The sequence below is a fragment of the Phyllosticta citribraziliensis genome, assembly GCF_038025025.1.
Source record: "Phyllosticta citribraziliensis strain CPC 17464 chromosome Unknown J3D65scaffold_1, whole genome shotgun sequence".
In the NCBI taxonomy this organism is placed as follows: domain Eukaryota; kingdom Fungi; phylum Ascomycota; class Dothideomycetes; order Botryosphaeriales; family Phyllostictaceae; genus Phyllosticta; species Phyllosticta citribraziliensis.
Genome location: NW_027117338.1, coordinates 3344645 through 3361517, shown reverse-complemented (window position 1 = coordinate 3361517; position 16873 = coordinate 3344645). Strand labels below are relative to the sequence as shown.

General features: G+C 52.5%; 6 protein-coding genes across 6 annotated transcripts; 4 read left to right on the top strand and 2 right to left on the bottom strand.

Moving 5' to 3' along the window:
• Positions 1–1098: 1098 nt before the first annotated feature.
• J3D65DRAFT_611950 (mitochondrial 54S ribosomal protein bL27m) lies at positions 1099–2463 on the top strand. The gene is made up of 2 exons (XM_066798971.1): positions 1099–1450; positions 1601–2463. The coding sequence occupies exons 1-2, from the start codon at positions 1222–1224 to the stop codon at positions 2182–2184; spliced, it is 813 nt and encodes a 270-aa protein (XP_066660395.1). The 5' UTR covers positions 1099–1221; the 3' UTR covers positions 2185–2463.
• Positions 2464–2494: 31 nt separating this feature from the next.
• Positions 2495–3631, top strand: J3D65DRAFT_611947 (ubiquitin-conjugating enzyme/RWD-like protein). Its single transcript, XM_066798970.1, has 2 exons — positions 2495–2958; positions 3114–3631. The coding sequence occupies exons 1-2, from the start codon at positions 2712–2714 to the stop codon at positions 3368–3370; spliced, it is 504 nt and encodes a 167-aa protein (XP_066660394.1). The 5' UTR covers positions 2495–2711; the 3' UTR covers positions 3371–3631.
• On the bottom strand, positions 3388–7934 carry J3D65DRAFT_50803 (uncharacterized protein). Its single transcript, XM_066796626.1, has 5 exons — positions 6688–7934; positions 5790–6636; positions 4539–5736; positions 4104–4473; positions 3388–4047 (listed from the first exon to the last, which is right to left on the bottom strand). The coding sequence occupies exons 1-5, from the start codon at positions 7712–7714 to the stop codon at positions 3680–3682; spliced, it is 3810 nt and encodes a 1269-aa protein (XP_066660393.1). The 5' UTR covers positions 7715–7934; the 3' UTR covers positions 3388–3679.
• An 18-nt stretch (positions 7935–7952) lies between these two features.
• J3D65DRAFT_611936 (uncharacterized protein) lies at positions 7953–10148 on the top strand. Its single transcript, XM_066798969.1, has 6 exons — positions 7953–8306; positions 8433–8511; positions 8566–8714; positions 8763–9355; positions 9400–9489; positions 9543–10148. The coding sequence occupies exons 1-6, from the start codon at positions 8249–8251 to the stop codon at positions 9807–9809; spliced, it is 1236 nt and encodes a 411-aa protein (XP_066660392.1). The 5' UTR covers positions 7953–8248; the 3' UTR covers positions 9810–10148.
• On the bottom strand, positions 9763–14200 carry J3D65DRAFT_611930 (uncharacterized protein). Its single transcript, XM_066798968.1, has 14 exons — positions 13734–14200; positions 13646–13675; positions 13438–13598; positions 13214–13382; positions 12967–13164; positions 12528–12855; positions 12245–12459; positions 11970–12195; positions 11683–11920; positions 11141–11632; positions 10931–11054; positions 10604–10872; positions 10145–10524; positions 9763–10096 (listed from the first exon to the last, which is right to left on the bottom strand). The coding sequence occupies exons 1-14, from the start codon at positions 13771–13773 to the stop codon at positions 9973–9975; spliced, it is 2994 nt and encodes a 997-aa protein (XP_066660391.1). The 5' UTR covers positions 13774–14200; the 3' UTR covers positions 9763–9972.
• J3D65DRAFT_611925 (permease for cytosine/purines, uracil, thiamine, allantoin-domain-containing protein) lies at positions 14097–16580 on the top strand. Its single transcript, XM_066798967.1, has 7 exons — positions 14097–14620; positions 14675–14890; positions 14938–15504; positions 15553–15826; positions 15874–16071; positions 16128–16225; positions 16278–16580. The coding sequence occupies exons 1-7, from the start codon at positions 14509–14511 to the stop codon at positions 16421–16423; spliced, it is 1611 nt and encodes a 536-aa protein (XP_066660390.1). The 5' UTR covers positions 14097–14508; the 3' UTR covers positions 16424–16580.
• Positions 16581–16873: the final 293 nt, after the last annotated feature.

Below are 16873 nucleotides of genomic sequence, written 5' to 3'. Positions count from 1 at the left end.
CATGTGGTTTTCCGTCCGAGATGTGCGCCGCGCTCTGTTTGGAAAACAGCACATGGCGTGTAGCGATATCTCTAGATGCAGTGCACAGACACGGCAGCAGCTTTCTTTCTTGTGACTTTCCTCGCCACTGCCGACGTCCCGTCAGTCGACAGAAACGCAGTCGTCATCGCACTGTCCTTTCCTCGGAATGCAGGAGACTCCGGGTACCCTGAGCAGGACAGATGTGCAGGACGGGCACTGTACTTGCTTCGTTGAGTGCTCAAGACGCGGTTCACCGGACTCACGAATAAATTGAGTCCTCAAATAAAGCAAAGTTCATAACTCTACCTCTCCTCCTTTGGAATCGGAGACCCAAAGGGCAAGGACAGACATCTCCGAGTCATCTTGCGTGAGAAATGGGACGACGAGGCAAGCGGCATACGTTTTGATTGAGTGCGTGGATTTGAAATAGTTTTGGTCAGTTGCGAGCACAAATCTAGTGCCAATCGAGCGGGACGAAAAAGTTATCTCAGGTCCTCAGCCCCTCTTTGCCGAGGTTTTAGCAGAGCTAATCAGGAGGTGCGAAGTACTAACCTTAAAGAGGGTCTAAGATTAACTTAAACTGGCTTAGGTAAGGAGAGGCTTAATTATTACTAACTTTATACCCCCCCTATACCTATAGAAAATACTTTAAATTTTTTTATAACTAGTATATTTTATAGCTAAGCTAATAAAGTATAAGTAAGCTATATAGTAATTATATTACTAGTCTTATTTATACTATAGTTTTAGCTAGAAAAGAAGACCTTCTAGAAATTATAAAAATTAAGTAAGTCTTAGTAATCTTTAACCCCCTATAGTATATATAAATCTTACTTATTTTTACTAACTAATACTTTTACTAAGTACCTTAAGGTATAAAGTACTAGAATTAGTATATAAATATATAGGAAAAAGTAGTAGTAAGGAGTAGTATTAATTAGTCTAAAATAATTAAGTAATTATAGGTAGTTTTTATTTAAGTTAATCTTAGATGCGCCCCTAAAGGGTGCGCCTAGAGGTCCGCTAAACCTAAAAGGGAGGGCGGTCTGAGGGCCTGAGATAACGAAAAAGCGACCATCAGAGATCGCGAGCGTCACGTGGTTGACAACCGGAAACTCGACGCCAAGAATTCGCGGGCGGGCCACCCAAAGTTTCCGGCACAGCTTCGACGACCATCTCAACCCCATCGCCACCGCACCAATGCTGTTATTACGGACACGGGCGCCCATCCGGGCTGCTGCACATGTGGCCAAGGCCTCTTGCGCTGCAAGTCCAGCATCACTCAACGTCCTCGACGTTCTTCGCGCCTCGATCGCCGCGTCCACTCCGACCCTCGCAACCGTCCGTCACGCCTCGCACGCAGCTCAAGGAAGAGCGAACGGAGTGAAGAATGGACCGGGCAAGCGCTTGGGCGCGAAGAAGACTGGCGGTATGTTCTTCGCGGCTCCATGGCTCCCTGCAGTGCTGCTCTGCGCCGGACACGTCGCCGGCGACGCACTGCTCGTTCTCCTCTAGCCAGAGACCACCAAACCCGCACCGCCGAGCAATTCGCTGATTGTCGCCTTTCCTTGGCTTGCAGAACAATACGTCGTCCCTGGAAACATTATCTACAAGCAGCGCGGCACGCTTTGGTACCCCGGTGAAAACGCATACATGGGCCGCGACCACACCATCCACGCCGGCGTCAAGGGCTTCGTCAAATACTACCGCGACCCTCTGAAACACCCGAAGCGCAAGTACATTGGCGTTGTCTTCGACCGCAACGACACTCTCCCGAGACCGCTGAACGCGCCCCGTGCTCGCCGGCTCAATCTACTCGCAGTCCCCAGACAGCCAGAAGACGACACCTTTGCCGCAGGCTTTGTGGATGATTTGACGGTCGACCAAACGCCCGGCAAGGAGAGCACCGTGCGGGAGAGGCCGCGCAAGGACGGCCGCGTTCCGGTGAAGGACCTGAAGATCAGACCCGGTTACATGTTCAGAGAGGCCAATTGGCAGATTGGTCGGGCGCCGGATAGGGCAGGCGTCGATGTGAAGAAGTTCGTCAAGGGCGACAGATGGGCGGCATGGCGGAAGGCGTCGGTCCGGGCGAAGACCATCAGGGAGAAGATTGCGATTGGCAGGAGGAAGGGCGGCAGCAAGAAGCAAAAGAACAAGAAATGAGCGAGATAGGGTGGAGATTTTCAGCAGGGGCTTCTGGGGCGTCTCGCTGTGTACAACAAAGCAATATCAGGATTGGAGCTGGAAGGGGAGTGGAGGATATGCTGTTGAAATGTACGGGTGTTGGATGGTCTCTGGTAGAAGCACCGCATGGCTCAATGGGCGCGACAAAGGACAAAGAACTGAGATATACCCAAAATCATTTCTCCGCTTGACAAATTGTGTTTATGCGTTGCATGTGAAGAAAGAGAGGGTGGATTAAGGTCAACAAATAGGCTACGGGCCTTCCCGCTTTCCGCCGCTCACCTCCGAGATCTCCGCCCTGGTCCCGCTAGCGCATATGTTGTTCTGACATCAACTCGACCATCTCCAACTACTACCACCACCCCTTCACACGTCCAACCTCCTATCCAACTTCACCTCTCACTCCTCTCCCACCTCACACACTCCACCACGGCAATCTTGACGCTCCTCGCCTGCACAGCCGCAGCAACAACCCACCCCGCACACACAGCACAAACGCGAGCAACATGGCCTCATCGGTAGCATCCAAGCGGCTCTTCCACGAGTACAAGTCGCTGACGTCGGACCCGCCCGAGGGCATCACGGCGGGGCCTGTGTGCGAGGACGACATGTTCGTGTGGGAGGCGCTGATCCAGGGGCCCGAAGGCACGCCGTTCGAGGGCGGCGTGTTCCCGGCCGAGCTCAAGTTTCCCAAGGACTACCCGCTGGCGCCGCCGACGATGAAGTTTCTGTGCGATATGTGGCATCCGAATGGTATGTGCCCACTTGGCAGAACCCCCAAACAGACCACAAGAAGAAGTGTCAAACCAGGAGAAAGAGAAGGACCTTTGCGCGTCATGCGTATCCTGGAAAGCTGGGGAGGGATAATGACGCAGTCGGCCACCCGCTAACGACTGTCGCGCGCATAGTGTACCCCAACGGCACCGTCTGCATCTCGATCCTGCACCCGCCGGGCGACGACCCCAACCACTACGAGCACGCGTCAGAGCGCTGGAGCCCCATCCAGTCGGTCGAGAAGATTCTCATTTCGGTCATGAGCATGCTGGCGGAGCCAAATGATGAGAGCCCCGCCAATGTCGACGCCGCTCGCATGTGGAGGGATAATCGCGACAAGTATTCGCAGGTCGTCCGGGACAACGTGAGGAGGTCGTTGGGCCTGGCATGATTGTGTTTGGTGTAATTCAAGGGCTGTTTTCCATGGGTATGGTGCCGGTTGGTGGAATGATGCTCTGAAGTGGCGTAGAATGGTTTCCCTGGATATATTGCACGGTTGTGGGAGGCTCCTTGCGTCACTTGCTTTGAACTGTATGTATCCTGCTCTTTGTTTTGCTCACACCCAGCCGGGCGCCAGGAGGCTATCTGATATGTTACGAGCGTAGTCTGCGTAAGCTGATGTGCTTCCAGTATCTCTTAGGTTAAAGAGAAGAATTCATTCTATTCTGAAACAACCCGAAGGCCCTGCTGCCTGAAACTCCTACTCTGGGAGCGGGCGCCCTATCCAAAGTGATTTAATATTCATTTTGCCTCCATCGCCACCGGCTTCAACACCGGCTTCCCCATCAGCACCGTCTTCACTGGTATCATCATCACTGGCAAGCCCGAACTCGAAAGTCCCAAAAAACATCGAAAGGGCCATAGGATTGACCGCATGCAGCACCATGAGATCAAGGGCCGCTCCAGAGTTGACCAGCATGTCTCCAAATATGCGGTCCTTGCAATGGGCGGCGTACAGCAACGGAGTCCGACCGCATTTGTCGACGAAGTTGGCATCTGCTCCCCTTTCTAGGAGGATTCGAACATGATCAACTGCATTCCAGACGAGACCCGTTTGGGCTGCCGTTTCTTTTTTGCTGGAATTAGTCTCTTTGCAATCAATCATAGCCCGGTCTCATACATACCGCGATTGGATGTTCCCCAGTGTAACTGAGCATGCATTGTGTGGTGAAGTGGACTTCGACCACTTGCGTCTCGACGATTGACGTCCGCCCCAATGAGGACTATATCTTCCGTGTACTTTGCCGGTAAAGCCATCCCGCATACCGCGTGGAGTACATTCAGCTTCGTTTTGGACTCAGATGTGGACACGATGCTCTTCATGAAGGTCTCGTCGGAGTACTTCGCCTTGAGGTGACGTGATAAACCAATGTAAAGCTGCAAGCGCTCAAGCTCAGGCGACCCCTGCTGAGGACCATGCGTAAAGCGTCCGGCCCCTGACTGAATTAGGGCTCGTACGACCACCTCGGCGTACTCTTTCATGGAAGCTATGATCTATAGAATGTTAGACCTGTTCCAGACATGTTTAGCAGCACATTCGGCAGAAAGTCTCTTCTCACCAGCTGAATTTTCTGCTTCTGGTCTTCCTTCCTCGCGAGATGATTGTCGAAGATTGTGACGATCCCAGGACGTTGCGTTTCCCATGCAACCAGGTATGGATTGCCCAATTCACCACCCTGTGTTTCAATTTTTGCCCCGTGATCAACCAGTAGGGAGGCAATTCTTTCAAAACCGCTGTCTACAGCCGCAAAAAGTGCTGTTTCGCGGTGAACTGCTGCGAATTTCCATTCGCCATATCGATGCTCGCGATCAATGGGTTTGAGATATAATCCGAGTCCTGTACAAGAGCAGCTCTGCTTCGGAATGAGAAGCACTGGCGTGTCGTTGTCTTCCTTGACTTGTGAAGCATCACACACCAGGATTCGTTCAGCCACATTGACCATTCTTCCTCTGATGGCGACGAACAACGGCGTGGGCAAGAAAGATGTACCGGAAATGCAATCTGCGGCGGGCCTAACCCCTTCGAGTTTCTTCAAACGACAATGGTAGTCGAGGTTTAATGAGCCAATCCACCACACTTTGCGGGCAGAGGCATCCCCAAGGAAACGATAAATCTCGTTGCGAGCGGCCTCGTGCTGATCAGCAAATTCCCCGTGATCAACCCAGGAGAACACAAAAGATTCAGAGCTCAAGTAGGGAGCCTTCGACGGCGGATGAGGGCCTTTGCTCAGGTAGTTCAAATAAGCAAGACTGTGTCTTACTATTGATGCATTCGCCTCAACCTTCGAAAGTCCTTTGAGAAAGAAGTGTTCGAGCTGGTCCGAAAGTAGGTATTCCTTGACTGTGAAATGAGTGAGCTGTACAAATTTCCGTTTGTGGCGCAAAGAATGAGGCTCTTCATCAACGCCATCATAATCTTCGACAAAACCGCCTTCTTCGACAACAGTTAGTAAGTCTGGGAGATATCGATTGATTTCCTCGCGCTCGAATAGTCTGTTCATGGGGTTGAACATTGGCTCGGGTGAGAATTCGACAGCCAGCATTTCAACGGCCTCTTCCAGGCTGAGATGCTTTTTGGAGGCTGAAAAGTATTGTAGAAGTCTCAGTGCATAATCTCTCCAGCCTTCAGGCACTTTTTCCAGAATTCTGTTATAAGTCCCATAGATGTTTTTTGGTAAATTCTTTAGAGCTTGCGTAAGCTGAGATGGGCTTGAGGACTGTGAAATGGCTTTGAGCTGAAGTGACGCGAGTCTGAACCTGTTGGAACATGAGTCAAATGTCACTTCTCTCTCAACTGAATGTTATCTTACATTCCCTTTGCGTTCTCAGATAGCTTTTCCACGATTTCGTTCGTTTTCTCCGCATCATCTTTCCATCTTCCGAGCCCACCTCGACCGGCACTTTGGATCTTTCCACGAACACAGAGACTGATGTCTTTGAGCACTGCCTCCGGAGGAAACTGTATGGTAGTCCCAACTTCTGCCAGACTGCGTTCAATGTCTAGCTCTCGACGACTGGAGACTAAGACATGGACGTTTTGGATGTTGTAACCATGAAGTTCGTTAATCCACTCGAGCAAAAAGTCTTTTTCGTCTGAGTCGACTTCTTCTACTGCGTCGATGACCAATTGCACCTGGTCAAGGCCTTGTATCAAGGCTCTCAAGACCTTGAATAAATCGTCTCGGGACGGCAGTTCTGCGCCACTTCGGCACTTTTTGAAAAGACGTTCAAGGGCTTCGGGCCTTTGTGGTCGTGCCTTGAAGAGCTGATAGACTAGTGATCTAGCCATATTATCCGGACGTTGCTTTTCTTGCGAGTTGAAGTCGAAGTAGAAGTAGATGACTGTATCAGAGGAGCTGCCCTTCGAGGACTCTCGTTTCAAACTTCGGATTAGGGCGGAGCTGAGAACTGTTTTTCCACAACCAGGCAGGCCGTGTAGCCAAATGAAGGAGTTGGGATTTTTCTTCCAATCCAACAACTCATCGCTGTCCAGAAACCAGGCCGCAGTCCCCTCGTAGTATTCTCTGAGGGCGTTGACGTAGTTGGGAGAAGGATCAGGGGGCGAGAGCCAATCTTTGATTTCTTGCCCAGAGAGATATTTCTCTGTCCATCGTGCAGATTCGTTGATCGTGTTGACTTGATGCTTGATGCTCTCGACTGAATTGAAATTAACTGATGTCCTGACAGTGCGAGAAAGTGCTCACTAACGACTCTCCATGATTTTCAAAGCCTTCTCTGTTCTCTCAACCTCCTGTGGATCCACATAATCCAAGAGCTCCTTTGCATAACTGGCAGCTGTAGCAGCAGCATATGGCTGCCAGATGTCGTTCTTGTGAGAGTCTGAATAGTCGCTGATTCCCCTTATTACAAGACAAGGGAAGTCATTCATCAGTCCAGCCGCTTCCATCTCGATACAAATGCAGCTTGGGAAACGCTTTTTTATTTCATCCCTGAGGACAGCGTTTTTGCAAAGCGTATTCCCCGAAGCGATCGCCCCGTAGTGAAATTTGGGATTCAAAGACCTTCGATCATTCCGTCCAACTTGTTTAGTCGGCTCGCACTCTGAGCAGTCTGGTCCGCCGAGATGCGAGTAGCTTGGTTCGAAAAGTCGGTCATTATCTCCGCCCTGGTACCTGTACCCGGGTCCTTCTTCGGGATCAATCATTGGTTCCGGCAAGTGTTTCAAGAGCTCATATACTCTGGGCGGTTCTCCCAGTCCATGCTCGGCTTTCATGCTTGACAGTGCATTGAGAAGCACGTTAGGAGGCTTGTTGAGAAAGCTCCTGCTCTGGAGCTGTGATCCAGAGCGGACTCCCACAAAGTCGTGTTGAACGACTCCGCCATTGTCCTCCTTGGGCTGGCTAATCACAACGTCGCCCAATCGAATCGTATCTTTCTTGGAGTCCAACTGGGGTATGGCACCACCTATACCCACAAGCAGTCCAAATCTGATGTTGGGGAAGGTGGAGACCATTGACGCTGCAACCTTGGAGGCAGCAGTAGTTCCCATGAGGCCGGCCGGGGTGCATGCGACAACGACGTGATGTCCTCCAATCTTGCCAAAATGGTAGCGATTGTCATCAGATCGGGGCTTTCGGAAATCTGGTGGTCCTCTTCGATCTCGCTTGTCGAACATCGCAAGTGCCGCTGTAAGCTCCAGATCCAGGGCACAGATCCATCCAACAGTGTACTCCTCATAACTTTCCGCGAGTCGATCAGAACCAGAAGAAGCCATTGCTGGCAACGAGAGAAGTCCTAGACACAATCAACGGTCTTATGGTTTCTGATCTGGTATTGCTGAAGCAAATGTCCCTTTAATACAGCGTCCCGTTACATGGACACAAGGCTGAGCATGCACTTCGATAACAGATGGCTGGCCTGTGATACCTCACGCGTGGTCATCAGGCCCCATCGTTGCCTAGGCTTTCTACCATGCGATCTAGCCCTGTCTCAGCCACATAAGCTCCGTGACACCTACTCTGGGCTTATGGTGGATTCCGCCTTGGGGATGCAAGGCTTTGCAAGTGTATGCGGGATGTATCTCAAGGAGATCGCTCAGTTTTTGTTCCGTGGCGGTGCTGTTTACAAGGATCTGGCGAGCGAACGTCGATCGGAACGTGGGAAAGACCACAGCCCCCAAATCAACCTCGCAAAAGTCATCTCTGCTCACTGCATGACGAATAGACCAAAAGCGCTCAATAGGCCTCGAAAGCTACCGCAAAATCGATGAAAGAGTCTGTAAGCATCCATTGTGAAACTTTTCAGCCTGATGGCACCGAGTGAAATCCAAGCTGGCGCGAGGCTGGATATGGAGGCCTGCTTATTAGGTCAGTCAGGCTGCACTGCGGACAACACCCAGCTACCATGGCTTCTGGAAATCGAGGAAGCAAGGGCTCTTGCGGTGCCGTCGTGTAACACTTCCGGTAAACTCCTTTCTTGCTAACAGTCAACAGCCGACCAAAAGGGCATCAATAGCCGAGTCTTGACCCTCGAGCCTCAGAACTCTCGCGACGGACCACCCCCCCGTCTGTGGTCAGTACATCGCGTTCAACGGCTCCTAATCTTCCGCATGCTCACTGGAAATAGTTTTGCCAATTTCTTGGAGCCAGAACGAGGGACTCGCAAGTTGGATGTGTCCGAAGTCGAGCGAGAGTTCCTCAGTCTGTCAGAAAAGGACTCAAATGGGTTTTCCGGGTCGCGGACGACCTCGGGCACGGCATTCCAAATAAAACATGGTGAGTATTTTTATTTAGAGCAACCACAAGTTTGCTGAAAATGGGAAGACTCGTGGTGGAGCTTCAAGGTCAAGGTAGCCGAGCATGATCCCCAAAGCGGTCAATCGCGAATCAAGAGCCGTTGGCTCCAGCCAAGCGTATACATCTCCTGGAACTCAAACGACAAAGTAACACTCATCCTGGGCATCGACACCCCACCTGCAGTGCAAGAGGTAGTCAAAGAAGCATTCAAAAGCGGGCGCATTGACACAGAAAGCCCGTACAGCTGGCACGAGTTTCTGATCAGGACGTTTGCCGAGCTTTATGACTTTTCGTTCTGGAAGCTGCGAGATCTGGTGCGCGAGCACGTCGAGAAGAATCGATCCACGGACGCGACCAAGTTTGAGATGCTGCATGAGGTTGCAAGACAGGTCATTCTGTCCAACGAGACGCTGGATGTGGCGTTGAGGACAATCGGAGCGGTGCAGAGGAGCCACCAGGGCTTTTGCAGAACAGTCAACAAAATTTCCCCTGTCAATTCCAGTGTGCAGGAGGGGCAGCTTGATATCGAGCTTGCTCTTGCAGTGCTGCAAGACCTCTTGTATGCGAAGCTTGCGCGTTGCGGTGCGCTCCGCGACCGGATCAGCAATGAAATCAATCTGGTGAGTCCCAAGGCGATTAGGGAGGGCGGAGCTGATAGTGTCAGGCTTTCAATCTCTGCAGCCAAAGCGAGGCATTCATGACCAAGACCATAGCTGTCATCACGCTCACCTTTCTCCCTGGATCCTTGGTTGCGGTGAGCTCCTTGCCAGCCCGCTGCCATATTCGTAATTCTGACGCACAAGCAAGGCCATCTTAGGCATGAACGTTTTCGATTTCTCCGAGTCATCAAAGGATGTCAAGACTTCTCCCAAGATCTGGATCTTTTTCGTTGTTTCCTTTGTCCTGACAGTAGTGACCTTCGGGATATGGCTTTTCTTGCTGCGCGGGACAAAGAAATTGACGCCGCTCAGCGAGGAAATCCGCAGCACAAGAGAACGTGGTATCGAGCGGCAAAGTACGCTGCTGAAGCGGTTGAACAAGTCGAAGACAGAAATCATGACCAGTAGGGTCTAATCAGACCGGGGAAGCAGGAGTTGCGTATTCTGAGCCAGAAGGAGTATTCATTCTCTTCTTCCAATCTCCTCAAAGGACGCATTCTAGGGCGAGGAAATGACAAGGTTTCAAGGAAAAATGGAAATCGTGGAGCGCGGCCCTCTTGTTTTCAGCACCAGACAAATCACGGGCGGTACTCTTCCATGACTGTCTTCGGGTCGTAATACGGTTTGCTGTAAGGAACATACTCCAAGTCCGTGTATCCAAATTCGTGGAGACCACCCAATTTGAGTCCTTGCGGGGTTTTCCTTTGACAGTCAGTTGCAGCGCATGAAGCAGACGATAAGACCACTTACCAATGCGGATGTGCAGCAAACGAGACAACGCAAACCTTGACGCCGTACCGCAAATCCTGTGTCCCAAGGGCATACCCATCAGACCCAATGAGGGAAATCAAATCAGGCACAGTGCAAACAACATCGCCTCTCATGTCTGCGTCCCTTGCACCCGTCTGCTCCGGGCGGACGAGCGACGCGTACAGATACTCGTTCTGGAACGGCAGGAACATTTCGCGGGTCTCTCCTGGATCGGCGACCGTGTCTCCATACTCTTGTTCTTCCTCGCTCAGCGGCTTGAGGCGAACGGAGCCTTCGGTGTAGCCGCCGCTGGAGACGAAGCGCCGGACGGATATGATTTTGCCGACGTAGAGGATCTTGCCTGATGGATTTGCCTCGATCTGAGGAGTGTTCGTAAGTACGTGTGGCTTGTGTACTTGTGGCTTGTGTACTTGTGACTGTGAGGGCATTTCGACTTACGATTGCTTTCATTATGTCTCGTTTCTCGCGCCTTGCCATGAACACTGCTCGTCCAATACTCCAGGCGAGAGAGGTGGTCTTCAGAGTTCCTACTTCCTTGATCTCCTTGAAGGTCAGGGGAGCGGGCACCATTTCGCTGAACAGTCCAATCTCGAGAGCGGCTTTGCGGTGGATCTTTTCGACACGTCTCATATCCGCGCATTTGTTTACCGTGACGGTATTTCCTTGGCCATCTGCCTGCGTGCACGGTGTGATGTTCTTGCCAAAAACTTACGAGGCTCTGTGTCAGCAGCAAGTCACTGCTATGGGCGCAAAATTGAGACTTACCGTATGGAGTCATGATATAAAGTCGAGGATAGGCTCGTCCCATCAGGTCTCCGTCGATTGTCGGTACATTGTTTGGGATTGCATTGAGCATCGGTCGAATCCCATTCATCCCCCCAATCTCAATCTGCAAGCAACCTGTCAGCATCGAACGAGCGCCGCTTCTTTTAACAGAAGTCCCACCAGGAATTTGCAAAATCCGCAAAAACTTACCGCAATCTGAGCCGCCATCTTCATCCCCGGAAACGAGCTCATAAGCGCCTCTGTAGCATCAGTAGCCTCCGTACCACTCGGCAAGCGCTCCAACGTGACAATGGGCGCGCCATACGAAACACTTCCCAGCACTGCGCCATCGTCCGGCAGCGTATTGACATCAACAACCGGCATTCGGTGACCAGCCTTCAGAGCGGCTCTGGCAGCCAAGTAGCACATGTACCCGGGGCCGCCGCCGCCACAAGCAAGGACACTACAGCCAGTGGCGAGGAACTCGCAGTCGATTTCCGAAACCCACCACGTGCCGTTGGCGTCGACTTCGGGCCTGTACGCGCGAAGGTCTACTGCGGCGGAGGGACTGACTTCGAAGTCTCTCGGGTTCTTCTCGCAGTTTTTGATGCCATTTGTGGCGACTGAGATCGGCTTCGCAGGCGCTTCGAGATTTAAGATTGTGGTCGGTTTGAGCAGGGCTTGTTTGCCCAAACGACCCGCCTCGAGGTCTGTCAGCTGCAGCGTCTTCCATGTGGAGGTTTTTGACTTACGGCTTTGACAATAATTCGCGACGCCTTCATTGAGGTATATTGAATCGGCATGTTGTCCACCGAGACAATCTCGACGGTGCTTGGGTCGGCTCCTGCATCCATGGCCCGCTGAGCAGCATCTTTGCACACTTCTGCGAGGACGGCGTCCTCGTCTTTGCCTTCCAGAACCTTTACGGCGTCCACTTGACCGGCGACCTTTGCAATGGCTGCTCCCACGGCATTTGCACAGTCAAAGTACCTATCGGGTGATCAGTTGAGGTTCCAGATACCATATTCAAGGGGCTTACGGCGGCCTAATGACTTGCGAAACTCCGTCCAAGTCGTCCAGGTGAGCGATGCTCCCACCGCCCACCAAAATTACCAGCGCGTCATCCGCAGTCAGTTTCATACTTTCGACGACCTTCTCAAGCAGCTTCTTGATGCGGAGCCGGGCCTCTGACACCAACTTCTTATCGACACTGCCTACTTTTTCCTTGTCGCCCACTTCTGCTTTCCCGCTCGCCACAGCAACGTCTACACCACTGATTTAGTAAAATTTCCGCGATATGGTGAGCGAACGCACCTGTCACAGTAAGGGTCTTGCCGCCAAAAACTAAGCCCTCGGTGAGGAGGTTGTATCCAACAGACTCCGGACCGACAAGGACCTTGCCGTCCTTCTCTTCGACCTTGGTTCCACCGCCGAGCGCAATCGAGACAACCTCTGGCATAGAAAAAGAGCATCGCACACCACCCACCTCGACCCATGTGCCAGCTTGGCGTGGAAACCCCGAAGGAAGTCTGCGAGGCGTGTCAGCACTGGCGAAGTCACACAGCTCCTCGTTTCTCTCGTCGCAACAAAGACTTACAGCGCGCAAGCATCCGTGGACGTCCCACCGATATCCGCAACAATGACTTGCGAATTCGGAAACTTTTCGCGTCCATTTTCGATATTTGCAAGGTAGGCCGCGCCCGCCATCGAATTCGTCGGTCCGCTAGAGAAAGTCTTGATAGGGCAGCCTTCCACCGTGTCGGCATCGATGACCGTGCCGTCGTTCTGCGTGAGGAACAGCGCGCAGCTGAGACCGAGGGAGCTCATGGCAAGCTTGAAGCCCCGAATAGTGCGACGCGCGTACTTGAGGATCGAAGTGTTGAGGATGGTAGCGTTTTCGCGCTCGAGGTAGCCCAGTTGGCCGACTACGCATTCAGTGTGAGATCTTCATGGGCAAGCACACATGCTGGTGGAGTTTGCGGGTGGGAAGCACGGGAGCATTCGTGGCTTGGGAGGCAGCGGAGCAAGAGACTCACTGTCGCGAGATAGGACAACATCCGCGTCTGGCAGTTCTTCCAGCACAATCTGGCGCACCCGCGCCTCCTGCGTCCCCTCGGTGTCCAGGGGCGAAAAGACACCGATGATGGCAATGTCGTCGATGCCCTTCTCCTTGACGATCTTGCATTCGTTGCGGACCTGCTCTTCGTCGATGGGCAGGATTTCTCTTCCGTCATCTGCAGGCGTCAACACACGTCCAAGGTCACATTTGGATGGAACAATCACATTCAAGCCCACCGTCCAGATACGCCGTGTGGCCATTCATGATGCGCGCCAAAATAGGCGGAAAGTCGAGGAACGACGGGTTCTCCTTGGTATATGGCCCACACACGCGCAGAACGGCGACTCTGCGCAAGTTGTGGTCATCTGCCTGGACAACGGCATTGACGAAGTGCTAAGTTGCTCGACTTAGTCTTCACAAGTGTTTCCTCTGACTGAGAGAGTCTTACCGTCGTCCCAATAATGACGGCGCAGATGCTGTCTCTTTTGACGTCGCATTTCGACAAAGCGCCTTCAATTGCGTTGATGATGCCGGTGGTCACATCGGGGGTAGTTGGACACTTGAACGTGCTTCGGATACCCCTGTGCTCCGCGTGCGACTCCCCAGGATCTGTAGTCGTCAAACCTCTGCATTTCCCTGATTGATGGAGCACATACGTATAATGACACAATCCGTGTTGGTTCCACCTAAAACAAATCAGACTGGCAAAATGGGAGCATTCAGAGGCTCGGTGCAAAAACGTACCGACGTCGACACCGACCCTGAAGACTTTGTCGATAGCCATTGTCCGATCAAACACGACTTTCCAAGCTCTTTCCGAATAAATGTCAAGTCGAACTCCTTCCAGGCAATACTCGTGCGCGCCCAAACAAAAAACGTCAACCGCACGTCTTTAAGGCCCGCAGGAATTCAGAGGCGCATCGCAGCAATCACTTTTAACACAGCCGCGACACCGCGCCCCATTACCTGGTTGAGTCTGCTCTGCATTCTCTGCCGCTGCGATGCTATCTCACGCAGCGAGGAGGGGCGACAAAGGCGGGGCTTGTGCCGGTTATCAACCCAGCCAAGCTCCAACTCTATTTCGCGCGTCGGGGTCTTGCGATGGAGGGGTTGAAGCTAGCTACTGAAGCTCCCCACCCACGCAGAACTCTCTGCGTAGACGCAGTCTCCAATCATTCTTATCTCTCAGACGATTGGAGATTGATCTGCAGGGTCGCTCGACACTGATGCCCTGGCGTTTGAGGGAGCCGCCCCGCCGTCTCTGTTTCCTATTCTAGTGATGTTGCTGCGGACGTGCCCGCAACGACTTCTCCCGCGAACAGAGTTGCGCTGTTCAGGGCAGAGTTTCGCCGCCACTTTGCTTGCAGTCTATCGATTGGTTCACCGTCGGGCGGCATGATAGCTGCGCCAGATAAGGAAGAGTGTGAGGATCTTGTCCGGGACAGCAAAATGTAGTCGCATTTCCTCCAGAAGCACCTTGTTCCCGTGCTCGTCTCTGTCCTACACGCCAGACAGCACCATGGCGAGCGTCGGAAGAATACTGAAATGGCTCGAGTTGCCAGACAGCCAGCAGGGTAACCGGTGGACAAACGAGGATTTGGAGCCAGTGCCGCCGGAGAAGCAGACATGGGGTACGAACGCTCCCAATGAGAGCTGGAATGCTTCACGTACTCACCGAATCTCAGGGGTCTTCCAATACGTCGAACTGTGGTTCCTCGTCAACATGAACATCAGCAGTTACCAGACCGGGTCTTCGCTCCTGGCAGTCGGCATGACGTGGTGGCAAGCCGTCATCGTCATTCTCGTTGGAGACTTTTTCGCAAGTTGCTTCGCCGTGCTGAACTCCATTTCTGGCGCAACAAGCCACTTGGGATACCCCATAGTGTCGCGCAGTGTCTGGGGTACGTATGCTCCTAAGGTGGGAGCGCGAGTGCTGAGGCTGGTCCAGGCATGTGGGGAGCATACTTTCCCATCCTCAATCGCATCCTCCTCTCCGTCGTCTGGTACGGCGTGCAGGCCGTCATCGGCGGCAAAATGATCTACATCTGCCTGCGCTCCATCTGGATCGACCTCGACGACCGCATCCCCAACACGCTGCCTGAAAAGACTGGCATTACCACCGCCCAATTCATGGGCTACGTGCTGTTCAACCTGCTGTGCGGCGGGCTGATCTGGTTCAAGCCGCAGCAGCTGCGCCCGTACTTCCACGTCGGCTCGGTCTTGGTGCTCGTGACGATGTTGAGTCTGCTGGGCTGGGCGTGTGCGACGAGTAAGGGGTACGGATCCGTCCTTCATGCTCCTGCGACTATTAGTGGATCAAAGCTGGCCTGGGCCATGTGTTCAGGAATTATGTCGGTTATTGGAAGCATTGCGGCGGGAATCTTGAACCAGAACGACTACACGCGGTTCGCGAAAAGAAAGAGCCAGGTGACGTGGTCGCAAGGAATTGGCTTCAACGTCAGCAGCGCCATCATCCACATTGTCGGCGTGCTAGTGACGGCCGCAACACAAGAACGTAAGCGATTTCTCCTCCAAGCATGGCTGCGCTGACCCTTTTGCGTAGAATACGGCAAAGGGGAGCCTCTCTGGGATCCAAGTGCGCTGTTCAAATCGATGCAGGACCAGGGCGGCTCGCGAGCCAGAGCAGCAACCTTTTTCTTGGCCACCGTCTTCATCATCTCCCAGCTGTCCATCAACGTCCCGGGTAACGTCCTGGCTGGTGGTCTTGACGTGGCCAGTATTCTCCCAAAGTACATCAACCTCCGCCGAGGAGCGTACGTTCTCGCCATCCTCAGTGTGGCGCCGAATCCGTGGCAACAGCTGGCCTCCGGCTCCACGTAAGTTGATGGAATCCTCGAAGGTGTGTGGTTCTGACCTGAGGTAGATTTCTGTCTGTTCTCTCCGCGTACGCCGTGTTTCTCGGGCCTTTCATTGGACTGCTCTGCATCCATTTTTACATTATCCAAGACAGGCAGTTCCATGTCGCGGACCTCTATACGGGAAACAAGAGCTCTCTGTACTGGTATCATTACGGCATCAATTGGCGAACCGCTGTAGCTTGGCTGTGCGCAGTCATTCCAAGGTGAGCCTTTCTGGTTCTTGAAGATTGCCGTTGCTGATCAAGAATGCTCCCCGTAGCTTGCCTGGCTTTTTGAATTCGGTGAATCCTTCAATCAAAGTCAGCATTCACGCCCAGCACCTATCAAATCTCAGCTTCATTGTCGGATTTTTTCTGGGTAAGTGAAGCCAAGCAGAGGACTCAATGAACAATATTCTGACGCCGCCCAGCATGTTTCAACGCGTACGTCCTCCATTGGATATTTCCCTATAACTACGACAAGGAGATCTTTGGAGAAGACATTGCCGGAACGAGCGAAGTGGGTGTCTATCAAGAGGATGTAATGCCTAAAGCGGTAGCGTATCGGGATGTGTGATGGAGCGTAGAAATCTTTTTGAAGAATCTAAAAGTCCGATGTCGAGTGCCACAGATTCGCCGGAATGCTGATGGAGCGAAAAAGAATTCGACCTCGAGATTCAAACTTCCTCAGTTCTTCGATGTGACCAGCTAGATGTGGAAGCAACAGGGCGGTTTTATAAGAAGCTCTGGGCGCCTCTCCGCAGAAATGTTCGTAACGGTCCATCAAGATAGACATGCGATGAAAGGATCTATCCATTTGATTGGTCGACATGCCAACTTCAAACGTCTGAAGCTGGCGGTGCTCTTGGCGGGGATCAGCCCTACACGTCTTTTGCCTGATTGGCCTGAGAAGCGCCCCACCTAACGACGTCAAATGGGCCCGAAGATGCATCCAAGTTCCGCCTGTCCGTACTGGAAAGCTGGTTGCAATAACGTACACTTGCTGTCCAGCTGCATTCTTTGAGAT